Source organism: Neophocaena asiaeorientalis, unplaced genomic scaffold (assembly GCF_003031525.2).
Source record: "Neophocaena asiaeorientalis asiaeorientalis breed wild unplaced genomic scaffold, Neophocaena_asiaeorientalis_V1.1 scaffold292, whole genome shotgun sequence".
Lineage (NCBI taxonomy): Eukaryota > Metazoa > Chordata > Mammalia > Artiodactyla > Phocoenidae > Neophocaena > Neophocaena asiaeorientalis.
Genome location: NW_020173241.1, coordinates 568,645 through 581,466, shown reverse-complemented (window position 1 = coordinate 581,466; position 12,822 = coordinate 568,645). Strand labels below are relative to the sequence as shown.

Genomic DNA, 12,822 nt, shown 5'->3' with positions numbered 1-12,822 from the left:
CCCCCCCACCTAACTGCAGCAAACCACTCTGATGTGGTTTTATTTGCGTGTGTCCTTGGTTGTATGCATATATTTTTTAAAAACATAAGTGGTATTCTGCCTGGACTTCATTTTGTTTCTTTTTTTTCCCTTCAGTACCATGTTTTGGGATCTTACTGATGTTGCTGTGGGTATATCTGGAACATGGTTTCTCAGTGCTACCCAGGTTTCCATAGGTGCATCTCCCACATTTTACTTGACTTATCACTTCCCGTAGGCCCCTGGGTTGTCTCAAACTCCCTGCCACAACACAGCACTGGGATGAAAATTCTTGTACCCATCTCCTCCCTCAGCTTTTTAATACAATTTCAAGATGCTGACTTGGGCTTCCCTTTGATAACCCTGGTATTAGTTGATGTCTGACAGGGCCATAGTGTTTGACCTTGGTGAGGTTGTAACCTTTCTTGAGCTGTGTTTATTTTCAGTAAATTGTGATTCTGGTTCCCACTCTTGGCAAACATTCTTTTGTACTGCCATCTTTCCTAGCTGATCATCTCACAGGCTCTGTGGTTACTTTCCTGTTTCTTGTCATCATTAATCATTGCTGTACACTCATTCCAACCACAAATATTGGCTGCTTTCCTTTCCTGGTGAGATGGTGGCCTGTTAAGCTGGTCCAGAGAGGACTGTGCTTCAGAGAAGGGCTCTGGAGCCTGGAGCCAGACTGCCCAGCTTCGGTTCCAGGTCCTCTACCTCCCAGCTATGTAACCTTGAGCAATTTATTTCATCTGAGTTTCATTTTCTCATCCGTAAAGTAGGTCTAATAATTGTACCTACCTCATAGTGCTTTTGTAAGAATTAAGTGAATTAATGCATGCCAAGTCATTAGAACAGCACCTGTCACATAATAAGCCCCTATAAAATATTAACTATTCATAGCAATAATTATTATTATATTATTTCCAACAGGTACCCCTGTTATATTTTGCCTGTAGTGGTTCATATTCCAGTTATAGGGTATTTCCTCAGGGGGCATGAAGAGGGGGGCATGTCTTCTAGACACCATGATTAACAAATTCTACTGTGATAGTGTCAACCATAGGGAGGGCATAAATACATCTCAAGGCCCTGGGTACCATTTCTCCATTACCCATCCCCTGTCTGATAAGGAGATAGTGGCTACAGGTTGGGCCAAGATGATGGGGCCAGGGCTAACAGTACTGGTGGGAATGGGAAGAGAGGCTGGTGAGACTGGGAGAATCCCGATGGTCACTTTGGACACAGAATTCTCTTTGTGACGTTACTCTGTACCCTTCTTTGAGAGAATGAACAACTGGCTAGATTTGAACGTTTGAGAGCTGCATTTGACAGAGCCCTCTCACTTTAAATCCCATAGATGGAAAGATGGGGAGCGAAATCAACTCTATCACCAACATTTTAAGGATTGTCCATGTGTTCAGTGTCAAAGGCTGCTCTGAAATGGAGGGGAGCAGTGGCCCAGCGTTGAAGGGACTTAGGAATGGGACCTTAGTGGTAGGAAAGGTGGGACAAGAAAAGTCAACTTTCTTCAATGGTACCATAAGGAGGAAGAGTTTTACAACAAGAGATGTTCTAGTCTAGTGGGGGAGGCAAGCCCTCAAACAGATCGTTACCCAGTGATCAAAACTGAAATAGAAGGGTGCCAAGTGAGAGTGGAGGGAGCCAGGTGAGAGCAGGCTAGGGACAGCTGCAGAAGGAGATGACCTCTTAGCTGCCTTGGAAAGGATGGGCCAGATTCTCAAGTAGTCCAGGAAGTGAGGGGTGATGGAGAGCATACCAAGGCACGGAGCTGTGAAGGAACAAGGGAATATGAGCTGCCTGTCTGTGGGCAAGTGGCAGGGAGGCTGAGGTAGGAGTGGTGGGCAAGGCCTCTCAGGCCATTGTGGTCAGCATTTGTTCCATAGGCTGTGCTTTCAAGCATCAGCCATTCAAGGACTGCCTTCATGGCTTCTATCACTATAGTACATGGAAAACCAAGTCCACTAAGTGAAGAGGTGGCCATAATGAACATATGAAAATACATGAAACAGAATATGCGATGTATGTATGGATTTCTACTTAGATAGCATAGATAGTATTGCCTGCTGAGGGCTCTGCAAGGCCTGCTCTCTTTTCCGATTAAAAAAGAGATGAGGGGAATTTCCTGGTGGTCTAGTGGTTAAGACTCCGCGATTCCACTGCAGGGGTCATGGGTTCGATCCCTGGTCGGGGAGCTAAGATCCCTGCATGCTGTGGCACAGCCAAAAAAAATTAAAAAGAGAGATGAACAAGGATTCTAATGAGAAGAGTTGAAAACAGAGTAATTTTCTCACCATGATTCAGAAGACCCGTCCTCATGCCTACCTGCACCTCCAATGGGCACCCTGGCTGGAAGTGATGGAAGCTGTGTACAGATATGTTAAGCTGGGAATTTCTAAGCGTTGATATATGATATGGGAATGGTGAGGTGGGATCTGGGAGCCCTCCTCACTGTGCCCCTCTGGCCCAGGTGGGGCCTGACACAGTGGCTGCCATGGAGCAGTGTGCAAGTGTGGAGAGAGAGGTGGACAAGGTCCTGCAGAAGTTCCTGACCTATGGGCAGCACTGTGAGCAGAGCCTGGAGGAGCTGCTGCACTACGTGGGCCAGCTGCGGGCTGAGCTGGCCAGCGCAGGTGGGTGTCCCCCCACTAGAGCCCCACACCTGCCTCCCTTGGGGCCTAGGAGACCCCAAGGCTGCTTGATAATAGGGTTCTGGAAGGACGATGGTTAGGGCATTGATACATGGATCCCTAGGCCTCTTCGAAGGGGAACAATGGAAGTCTCTGAGCTATTTCAAAAAGCCCAACAAATTATTAATTTACCTGAGATTATTTTCATTTACGTTTTGTTTTCAATTTGCTTTTCTATTTTGAATCTTTAAGACACTTTAAGATAATTTCAAGTTTACAGAAAAGTCCTAAGAATAGTATAAAGAGCTCATATATACCCTTCACCAAGATTCACCAACTGCTAGTATGTTGCCGTATTTGCTTTATCAGTCTTCTTGCATATTCTTACTTTTAAAACCATTAAAAAGTAAGCTGCAGATATCACACAGCTAAGCCTTCGGTGTGTATGTCCTAAGATCAAGGGCATTCTTTTACGTAAGTACAGTATAATTATTAAAATCAAGAAGTTAGACATTAATATTATGACCTAATGAATATAGCTCATATTTCAATTTGCCACTATCCAATAATTTTTGTAAAACATTTAAATTTTATTTTCCAGTCCAGGATCCAATCCAAGATCAAGCATTGCACTTAGTTTCTTGTGTCTAATCTTTAGTTTTTTAAATCTGGGACATTTCCTCCACCTGCCTTTGCCTTTCATGACATTGACATTTTGGAAACATTAAAGCCAGTGATTTTGCAGAACGTCTCTCGATTTGGATTTGTTTGCTATTTCCTTATTATTTTTTTGCATTTTGGGCAAGAGTACTTCAGAACTGATGTGTTTCTCAGTGCATCACATCAGGAGGCACAAGGTATCAGCTTGTTCCATTATGGGTGATGTTAACTTTGATCAAGATCTTTGGTTAAGATGGTGTCTGCCAGGTTCCTACACCCTAAGGTTAATATTTCTTTCTCTAGAGTTAATCAGTAAGTAATTTGTGGGGAGGTACTTTGAGACTATATAAATTTCCTGTGCTTTATCAGACTCTGCCCACTGGTTTTAGCATTCATTGATGATTCTTGCGTGAACCAATCATTACAAAGTTAGTTGCAACATGGGTGATTTTTCCTGGTCTATCATTCCCTATACACTTATTAGTTGGCATTTAACTATAAGAAAGGAGCTTTCCCTTCCTTCTTTCTTCCTTCCTTCCCCCTTTCCTTCCTTCCTTCCTTCCTTCCAAGTTCATACCCATAAATTCTTATATTATTCAATGGGTTATAATCCATTACCGTTATTATTTATTTTGATGATCAAATTGTCTTAGATTTGACCAGAGGTAACCCCTAGTTCCTATGTCCTTTTTTTTTGATTGAGCTATAATTCACATTAAAATTCACCCTTTTAAAGTGTACAATTTAGTGGGTTTTTAGTATATTTCCAGAATTGTACAGTCTTTACCACTATCCAACTACAGAACATTTTCATCTCTCTAAAAAGAATCCCCCACCCATTAATAATCACTCCATTTCTCCTTCTCCCCCAGCCCCTGGCAACCACTAATCTACTTTCTCTCTATGGACTTACCTATTCTGGACAGTTCATATAAATGGAATCATATAATACGTGGCCTTTTATATTCTTTCACTTAGCGTGTTTTCAAGGTTCATCCCTATTGTACCATGTACTTCATTCTTTTTTTATGTGCTGGGTCATATGGTAACTCTCTGTTCAACTTTTTTTTTTTTTTTTTTTGGCGGTACGCGGGCCTCTCACTGCTGTGGCCTCTCCCATTGCGGAGCACAGGCTCCAGACGCGCAGGCCCAGCAGCCACGGCCCACGGGCCCAGCCACTCGGCGGCATGTGGGATCCTCCCGGATGGGGGCACGAACCCGTGTCCCCTGCATCGGCAGGCAGACTCTCAACCACTGCGCCACCAGGGAAGCCCTCTGTTCAACTTTTTGAAGAAAATGTTGGCACACTGTTTTGTGTGCACACTGTTTGGCACACTGTTTTCCAAAGTACCTGCAACATTTTATATTCCCACCAGCAATGTATGAGGGTTCCAATTTCCTCACATCCTCACCAACACTTATTATCACCTGTCTTTTTGGTTATAGCCATCCTAGTAGGAGTAGGCCCAGCCACCACCTCCTGTTTGTATTTGTCAGGACTCATTCAGTTACAGGTGACAGAAACCTAGTTCAGACTAGCTTAAACAAACAAAGGGGGTATGGTTGCTGCATTTATAGATTCAGGTAACTGAAAGGTCCAGCCCAGTTGGATCTAAGTGCTCATGTGATACCTTCAATCTACACTGGCTTCATTCTCAGAGTAGTGCTCCCCTGAGGTGGCCATGGTGCTCCAGCAACTCCAGTTCACTTTTGTTTGTTTAGCAACCTGGCAGAATGCTTCTCTCTTCCAGGGCTTCTGGTCTCGGAGCTTGAGACACTCCCTGGCCCTATTGGGTCACTTTCCCTTCCCTGGGTTGTGTTTTCTTCCCTGAACCGAGGTGCTGCCATCTAAAGAAGGGACATAGATGATGGGCTGGAAGAAGGGACCCGTGCCCTGTCTGCCCTCTCTATTCTGAGCCCCACGTGCTCTTGGTAGTTCGTGTGGCTCATCCAGCCATGGGGGGTGGAAACCGCTGTAAACCTGGCATCCTGAGCCAGAAATGTCCTTGTGCTTCCCTGGAGGACCCTGGCCTGCCTGGTGTCCTCTGGGTTAATTAGAGGCATTAACATGGGGACAATACTTTATGGTTCAAAGCCTTCCCACAGGGTATCTCCCTCAAGATAATAAGGAGCCATCTGGGTGGTGGTGAGGAGCCTGGGCTTCAGATCACTGCTGTGACATCTGGCAAGTTACTGCCTCAGCTTCCTCAGCTGTAGAACAAGATACTAACAGTGCCCACTGCATAGAATGGTGGTGAGGATTAAATGAGCTAAAACCAAATACTTGCCCACAGTAAGTGCCAAATCATCTTCATTTCACAGCAACCTACAAGGCCAGTGCTATCACCCCCATTTTGCAGATGAGGAAATGAAGACTCTGAGAGATGAACCGGCTTGTCCCACTTGACCAATTCCAAGTCATGTAGTTAAAAAGTGGCAGGACCTGTAGTAGAAGCTTTCACTTTGGAGTTCAGGGCTGCTTCCCGGCCTCCATGCTGGCATTTAGAATAAGGAGGCAGGGGCAAGGTCTTCTCCTCTGTGTCCTGACTCATTGCCAGTGTTTCTCTGCAGCCCTCCAGGGGACCCCTCTCTCAGCCACCCTCTCCCTGGTGATGTCTCAGTGCTGCCGGAAGATAAAAGACACCGTGCAGAAACTGGCTTCAGACCACAAGGACATTCACAGCAGTGTCTCCCGAGTGGGCAAAGCCATTGACAGGGTGAGCATGTGGGTGGCCCCGGACTGGGGGCGGGAACACCTGCTGCTGGTGTGTAGCAGGGCTTCTCAGGAAGCCAGTGTGAGAAGTGAGACCCTGAGTCACAGGGCCCTGTCTCTTATCCTCGTCAGAACTTTGACTCTGAGATTTGCGGTGTAGTCTCCGACGCAGTGTGGGACTCTCGGGAGAAGCAGCAGCAGATCCTGCAGATGGCCATCTTGGAGCACCTGTACCAGCAGGGCATGCTCAGTGTTGCTGAGGAGCTGTGCCAGGTAACGAGCCCGCTGGGAAGGCACTGGTACCTTCCTGTTCTGCTTTCTACTTGGTAGTTTTCTTTATATTAGGACCCCGTTATTATTTTTTTCTTGTATCCAGACAGGTCGGCTTATTTACATGACTCAAATATGTATGTCATCAGCTCTGATTGTCTGATAGGGATACCTCTTCCCAGAGACCTGCTTCCAGTGGACAGTTGGCCTGGCAGGGCATCCTCCCCTCTGGACTGCACATGGGAAGTCCAATGTTTCTTCTAAGATCGCCCCTTAACTTTGCTTCCATTGTAGACCAGCTCCTTTCTGTTGATGCATTCTTTCCTTAAATGGGTTAATAGCTATTTTAAAAATTGTATTTAATTTATTAAAACTAAAAAAAAACAAAAACAGTTCACCCATTTCTCCCACACCCTACCCTGCACCTCTGGTAACCACCAATCTGTTCTCTGTATTTATGAGCTTGGTTTTCTTAAAAAAAACTTTTTTAGATTCCACATATGAGTTCATATGGTATTTGTCTTTCTCTGTCTGACGTATTTCATTTAGTATAATGGTCCATCCATGTTACCACAAAGGATAGGATTTTCCTACTTTTTTTTTTTTTTCCTACTTTTTTAATGGCTGAATAATATTTCATTTTACACACACACACACACACACACACACACACACACACACACACACCATCTTCTTTATCCATTCATCCATTGATGGGCACTTACGTTGTTTCCTTATCTTGGCTATTGTAAATAATCCTGTGATGAATATGGGGGTGCAGATATCTTTTCAAGTTAGTGTTTTTATTTTCTTTGGATAAGTACCCAGAAGTGGAATTGCTGGATCATATGGTAGCTCTATTTTTAATCTTTTGAGCCATACTGTTATCCATAGTGGCTGCACCAATCTACATTCCCACCAAAGGTGCACGAAGTTTCCTTTTTCTCCACATCCTTGCCAACACTTGTTATTTCTTATCTTTTTGATAATAACCATTTTAACAAGTGCAAGGTGATGGCTCACTGTGATGTTGATTTGCATTGCTCTGCTCTGATGATTGAGGTAGAGAATCTTTTCATGTGCCTGTTGGTCATTTTGATGTCTCCTTTGGAAAAATGTCTATTCAGATCTTCTCTCCATTTTTAAGGGTTTTTTTTTTTTGCTATTGAGTTATATGAGTTTTTATATATTTTGGATATTAGTCCCTTATCAGATACACAATTGCAAATATTTTCTCCCGTTTGGTAGGTTGCCTTTTCATTTTGTTGATGGTTTCCTTTGCTGTGCAGAAGCTTTTAATTTAGTTTGATGTAGTCCTGCTTTTTATTTTTTGCTTTTGTTGCTTCTTTAAATAAATTTTAGAAATCAGTGCCCCTGATATAAAAAGAGAGTAGCTATAAAAATATATACAATGGGGCTTCCCTGGTGGTGCAGTGGTTGAGGGTCCTACATGCTGCGGAGCAGCTAAGCCCGTGCGCCACAACTACTGAACCTGTGCTCTAGAGTCCGTGAGGCACAACCACTGAGCCCGCATGCCACAACTACTGAAGCTCGCGCACCTAGAGCCTCTGCTCTGCAAAAAGAGAAGCGGCAATGAGAAGCCCGCGTACCACAACCAAGAGTAGCCCCTGCTCGCCTCAAGTAGAGAAAAGCCCGCGTGCAGCAACAGACCCAACGCAGCCACAAATAAAATAAATAAAATAAAATAAATTTTAAAATATAAAAAATATATATATACAATGAAAAGTGAAGTTATTAATTTCTAGGTAGAGTTGGTTGCCAGCCAGAGGTCTGAGTGCCTGGTAATCCCTTTCTTAAAAAGGAAGATTAGTAAAATGACGAAGTAGCACTTGTTAGGTGTTAAAGACACACTTAGAAGTGAAAATAAAGGATACTTTCCCTTAATGTAATTAGGGGGATTGAAAAGGAATAATTTTCTCTCCATGCTACTCAGTGTGGGTCTCCAGTACCCCAGCAGGTGGGGTGGGGTTTGCAGTCTGCTCTCTGGGAGGCCAGCATGTAGCACTCAGCCTCCCAGAACTGAACTGGGAATAAGAGGGGTCCAGGTGCCTGGCAAGAGACCATGGCTCCTCATGTAAAACCTGGCCCTCTCTAGCTTGTCTTTGGTGGATGAGGTTTTATTAGGTGTAGAGCAGAAAATTTTGGAAACGCTGTCCTCCAGTGGTGAATTGTTCTCTCTCCCTCTAGGAATCAACACTGAATGTGGATTTGGATTTCAAGCAGCCTTTCCTGGAGTTGAATCGAATCCTGGAAGCTCTGCATGAACAAGACCTGGGGCCAGCATTGGAGTATGTTGGCCCTTGGGTGGGCCCGTGGGGGACAGGGCTTGTCTGTGCTCTTCACCTCACTCAGCATACTTGACACGTCTCCAGCTCTGTCTCACGGGCCTCACTTAGGCTCTTGGAGGCTTTTCCAGGGCCCCTTCTCTCGCCCCACCAGCTCCACACTCAGCTGGCCCCTTTCTTCCCAGATGGGCCGTCTCCCACAGGCAGCGTCTGCTCGAGCTCAACAGCTCCCTGGAGTTCAAGCTGCACCGACTGCACTTCATCCGCCTCCTGGCAGGTGGTCCTGAGAAGCAGCTGGAGGCCCTCAGCTACGCCCGGCACTTCCAGCCCTTTGCTCGGCTTCACCAGCGGGGTATGTGCCCCGAGTTCCAGGGTGGGCAGTGCTGGGCTCTGGCGGACATCACGTCCGGGATTGCCCATCCCTGCCCCACGTGGGGCTGCATGTTACCGGAACCCCTCCCCAACTGTTGCCCAGGTGAACTACAAACTCAAGGCCCTTCCTCACTGCCTCTGCCATACCCTCCTAGCTTCATCTCACACCACCTCTGGTCCCCAGCCACGTGCCACACCCCCACCCAGAGCTCACCAGGCCTGCCCACGACACGCGTGCCCTCATGCTGCTCTGCCTCACAGTAGGAATTCCAAACCTCAGTTTTTTGAGCCTCACCTTCCAGATGTTCACAATTAGTAACCACCCGACTACTAGTAACTTTTTTCTTTAGCTCCCCTCACATTTATTACTTCACATTTTATTTAGAGATAAACAACATGAAAACCCAGCAATGTTATGAAATCTTAGCTAGATACTGCTGCCTCCTGAAAGCTTTTTAAAAAGGGAGATTAGGGAATTCCCTTGGAGTCCAGTGGTTAGGACTTCACACTTTCATTGCATGGGGCATGGGTTTGATCCCTGGTCAGGGAACTAAGATCCCTCATGCCGCAAGGTGTGGCCAAAAAAAAAAAAGGCGGGGGGTGGGGGGATTAGCTAGTGTTGGAGAATAGAGACATGAGCGCTGGCCTGAGCTCGCTCCTTGATGCAGCTGAAAGGATGGGAAGGAAACTGAAACCCCTCCCTACCTCATGCTGTGGGGTCATGATTGCCATAGAAGCAGGCCTGAGACCCCACTTCCTCACTGGATTATAGGGAAAACTGGTTTTGCCAGAGGGCATTTTAACCCCCATTTTGTCAGGTCTCGGGCCTGGGAGCCATGGGGCTCATACTGCCTCTGCAGCCCTGCCACCACAGGGCTGGACGTGGAACCCTGGGAAAAGGCTGCCTCCTTGTACCCTGATTCCCCCTTGCCTTGTAGAGATCCAGGTGATGATGGGCAGTCTGGTATACCTGCGGCTGGGCTTGGAGAAGTCACCCTACTGCCACCTCCTGGACAACAGCCATTGGGCCGAGATCTGTGAGACCTTTACGCGCGATGCTTGTTCCCTGTTGGGCCTTTCTGTGGAGTCACCCCTCAGCGTCAGGTACAGCCAGCCCTGTAGGGGCAGCACAAGTGGGAGGGTTGAGGGAAACCCAATTTGCCAAGGCCCCGCCTGACACGTCCAGGGATGCTGCTTGGTGCCTTCACAGACCTAAACTGGCTGTCTTAGTCATTCTTCCAGATAGGAATTACCTTTCTTTCTACAGTTGGAGAAACAGATTTAGAAAGAGTTGTGGCCTGGGATCACCATAAGGTCAATGGCAGGGTCAAGGTTCCCATTTTTTTTTTTTTTTTTTTTTTTGTGGTACGTGGGTCTCTCACTGCTGTGACCTCTCCCGTTGCGGAGCACAGGCTCCGGACGCGCAGGCTCAGCGGCCATGGCTCATGGGCCCAGCCGCTCCGTGGCATGTGGGATCCTCCCAGACCCGGGCACGAACCCGTGTCCCCTGCATCGGCAGGCGGACTCCCAACCACTGCGCCACCAGGGAAGCCCAAGGTTCCCATTTCATAAGGTCTCTTGAATGAGGTCTGTGTCTCCTGCACCTCACCCCTGGATTATCACAAGACCCTCTGACAGCCTGGCCTTCTTGCCACCTCATCTCTCAAACACGACTTCCCTTCAGGGAGACTTGAGTGGCTGAGTCACATGTGCTGAAAGCTTTCACTCAGAAGACTCCTTTATAGTTAATATTCTTCTCATGGCTTCACAACGAACCAAGGAGTTAGAGGTACTGTTATCCTCATTTTACATGAGAAAACAGGCTCCTAGGGCCTCACAGGGACTAAAGGTCACCTGGACCTGACCCCACCACATACCGCACCACAGTGGTGTATTTTATTTAGGCTGGCTGTGGAATCTCACGCCTTGCCCCACTGTGATAGGCTCCACCCTCCAATTCGTTACCACAGACTCTGGTTATAGAACAGTCTTTCCCAGTGGGAACACCGGTGCCTTAGGACGGTTCTGTTGTGCACAACTGCCCTGCGTGTTGTAGGCGTTTGGTACCGAAGGCTCCAGCCAGTCGGCTCCCCACCCACCGCCCAATCCTTGTGAGGACTGAATCTGCTTTTTCCCGTATCTAAGTGCCCTGGTTGACTGCAGTTACAGAGGTGCACTGTGACAACGGAATGGGGTAGACAGGCAGGTTGGGGCCCTTCCAAACATCATTGTCCCTGTCACACCAAGGACTTATCAGTGCTTGGGATGAACAGATTATCTGTCCCCTGGATTTTCCTTTTGTGTTTATTATAGATTCTCAAATTTGGGGTGCATTAGAATGACTTTTTAGAGTTGGACGCATGACTACATATGTGGCTTTATGCGTTACCTGAGAGATTTTTAAGTACCGGTTTGATCAAGTGCCACTTTGAAACCTTGTCCCAAGTCACATTCCAACAATGTGCTCGTCCTTCTGTCTGTCTGCTGGGTTCTTGGTCAGGGTCACTCCAGCCCCTGCTCTTTGTTCTGCAGCTTTGCCTCTGGCTGTGTGGCGCTGCCAGTGCTGATGAACATTAAAGCTGTGATCGAGCAGAGGCAGTGCACCGGGGTCTGGAGTCACAAGGATGAGTTACCGGTGAGGCCTGGCAGGGGGAGGTACAGCAGGAGGCGCTGGGGAGGACAGCCGCCACGGGAAGTGGGACTCACACCTCTGCTGGCCTCCCCAGATTGAGATCGAACTAGGTATGAAGTGCTGGTACCACTCAGTGTTCGCGTGCCCCATCCTCCGCCAGCAGACGTCGGATTCCAACCCTCCCATCAAGCTCATTTGTGGCCATGTCATCTCCCGAGATGCACTCAACAAGCTCATTAACGGTGGAAAGTAAGTTCCATGTGCTCTGCTCCACCTTGGCTTTATCCTTCTGCTGGCTGGCCCCCTGAGACATTCTTGGTTCTCCTCCCTTTGTAGGCTGAAGTGTCCCTACTGTCCCATGGAGCAGAACCCAGCAGATGGGAAACGCATCATATTCTGATTCCTGCCTGGGAGGAACTTTGCTGAAAGAGGTTTTTCACCCATGAGCCTTGGTCTGTCTCTGTGGGGGTGGTTGGCTTCTGTGGACTGTGGTTCATTTCAGAGCAACTGGCTGAGGAGTGCCACCACAGGCAGGGGCTGGAGTGGCCCTGTGGCAGAGACCAAGGAGGGAGATGAAGCAGCCTACATCCGGCAGCTGGCTCCTTGGCTCTGAGGGCAGGGAGACTCTGGCCTCTGTACTCCTGCTCTGTCTCCCCTTCATTATATTTGCTGTTGACTTAGTAGCAACTGACAGAGAAGCAAAGGACTTGGCGGGCACAGCAGATGTCCTCCATCCTGCCCTCAGCCAGGTCTCTTACTGCCACACCAAGGCTTGTGTCCATTCCTCCCACTGTACAGCCTCACAACTGTATGCATCAATTTCCCACTGTAAATAGTCTGGGATAGAACTGAATGCCGTTGTTTTATAACTTTGAGCAAATATATTCACAGGCCTTCTCCTTACTTTGCCCACCTTTAGCTTCACTGGCAAAGAATTACCACGTGCCCACTGCGCACAGGTACTGGGCATGGCCTAACTATTGCTGCTGGTTGGGAGCATGGCAGCCACAGAGCCCAGTCGAAAGAACCCAACCTGCATCTGATTGGGAGAAAAAGCTAGGAGATGGCAGACCCCGGGCAAGGTGCTTTTACATATACACATATAAAATCGTATTACCTCCTTATTAGAGATGAGTGTGAAGGGATGTAGGAAGATGAAATGACTTGCCCAAAAAGGCTCACAGCTTATCAAGAAGAGAGCTT

General features: G+C 47.3%; 1 protein-coding gene across 2 annotated transcripts in view; it reads left to right on the top strand.

Annotated features, from left to right (window-relative positions):
• The window catches only part of RMND5B (required for meiotic nuclear division 5 homolog B), a 14,722-nt gene extending 2,200 nt beyond the window's left edge, over nt 1-12,522 (top strand). The window contains exons 3-11 of one of the 2 annotated variants that reach the window (XM_024745631.1): nt 2,507-2,669; nt 5,898-6,043; nt 6,172-6,312; nt 8,518-8,618; nt 8,801-8,967; nt 9,926-10,091; nt 11,520-11,622; nt 11,714-11,868; nt 11,956-12,522. In XM_024745631.1, coding sequence (XP_024601399.1) covers nt 2,531-2,669; nt 5,898-6,043; nt 6,172-6,312; nt 8,518-8,618; nt 8,801-8,967; nt 9,926-10,091; nt 11,520-11,622; nt 11,714-11,868; nt 11,956-12,019 — 1,182 coding nt within the window. In that variant the 5' untranslated portion in view covers nt 2,507-2,530 and the 3' untranslated portion in view covers nt 12,020-12,522. The remainder of the gene's footprint in view (nt 1-2,506; nt 2,670-5,897; nt 6,044-6,171; nt 6,313-8,517; nt 8,619-8,800; nt 8,968-9,925; nt 10,092-11,519; nt 11,623-11,713; nt 11,869-11,955) is intronic. The other variant, XM_024745632.1, reaches the window with a different exon arrangement.
• The last annotated feature ends 300 nt before the right edge of the window (nt 12,523-12,822 follow it).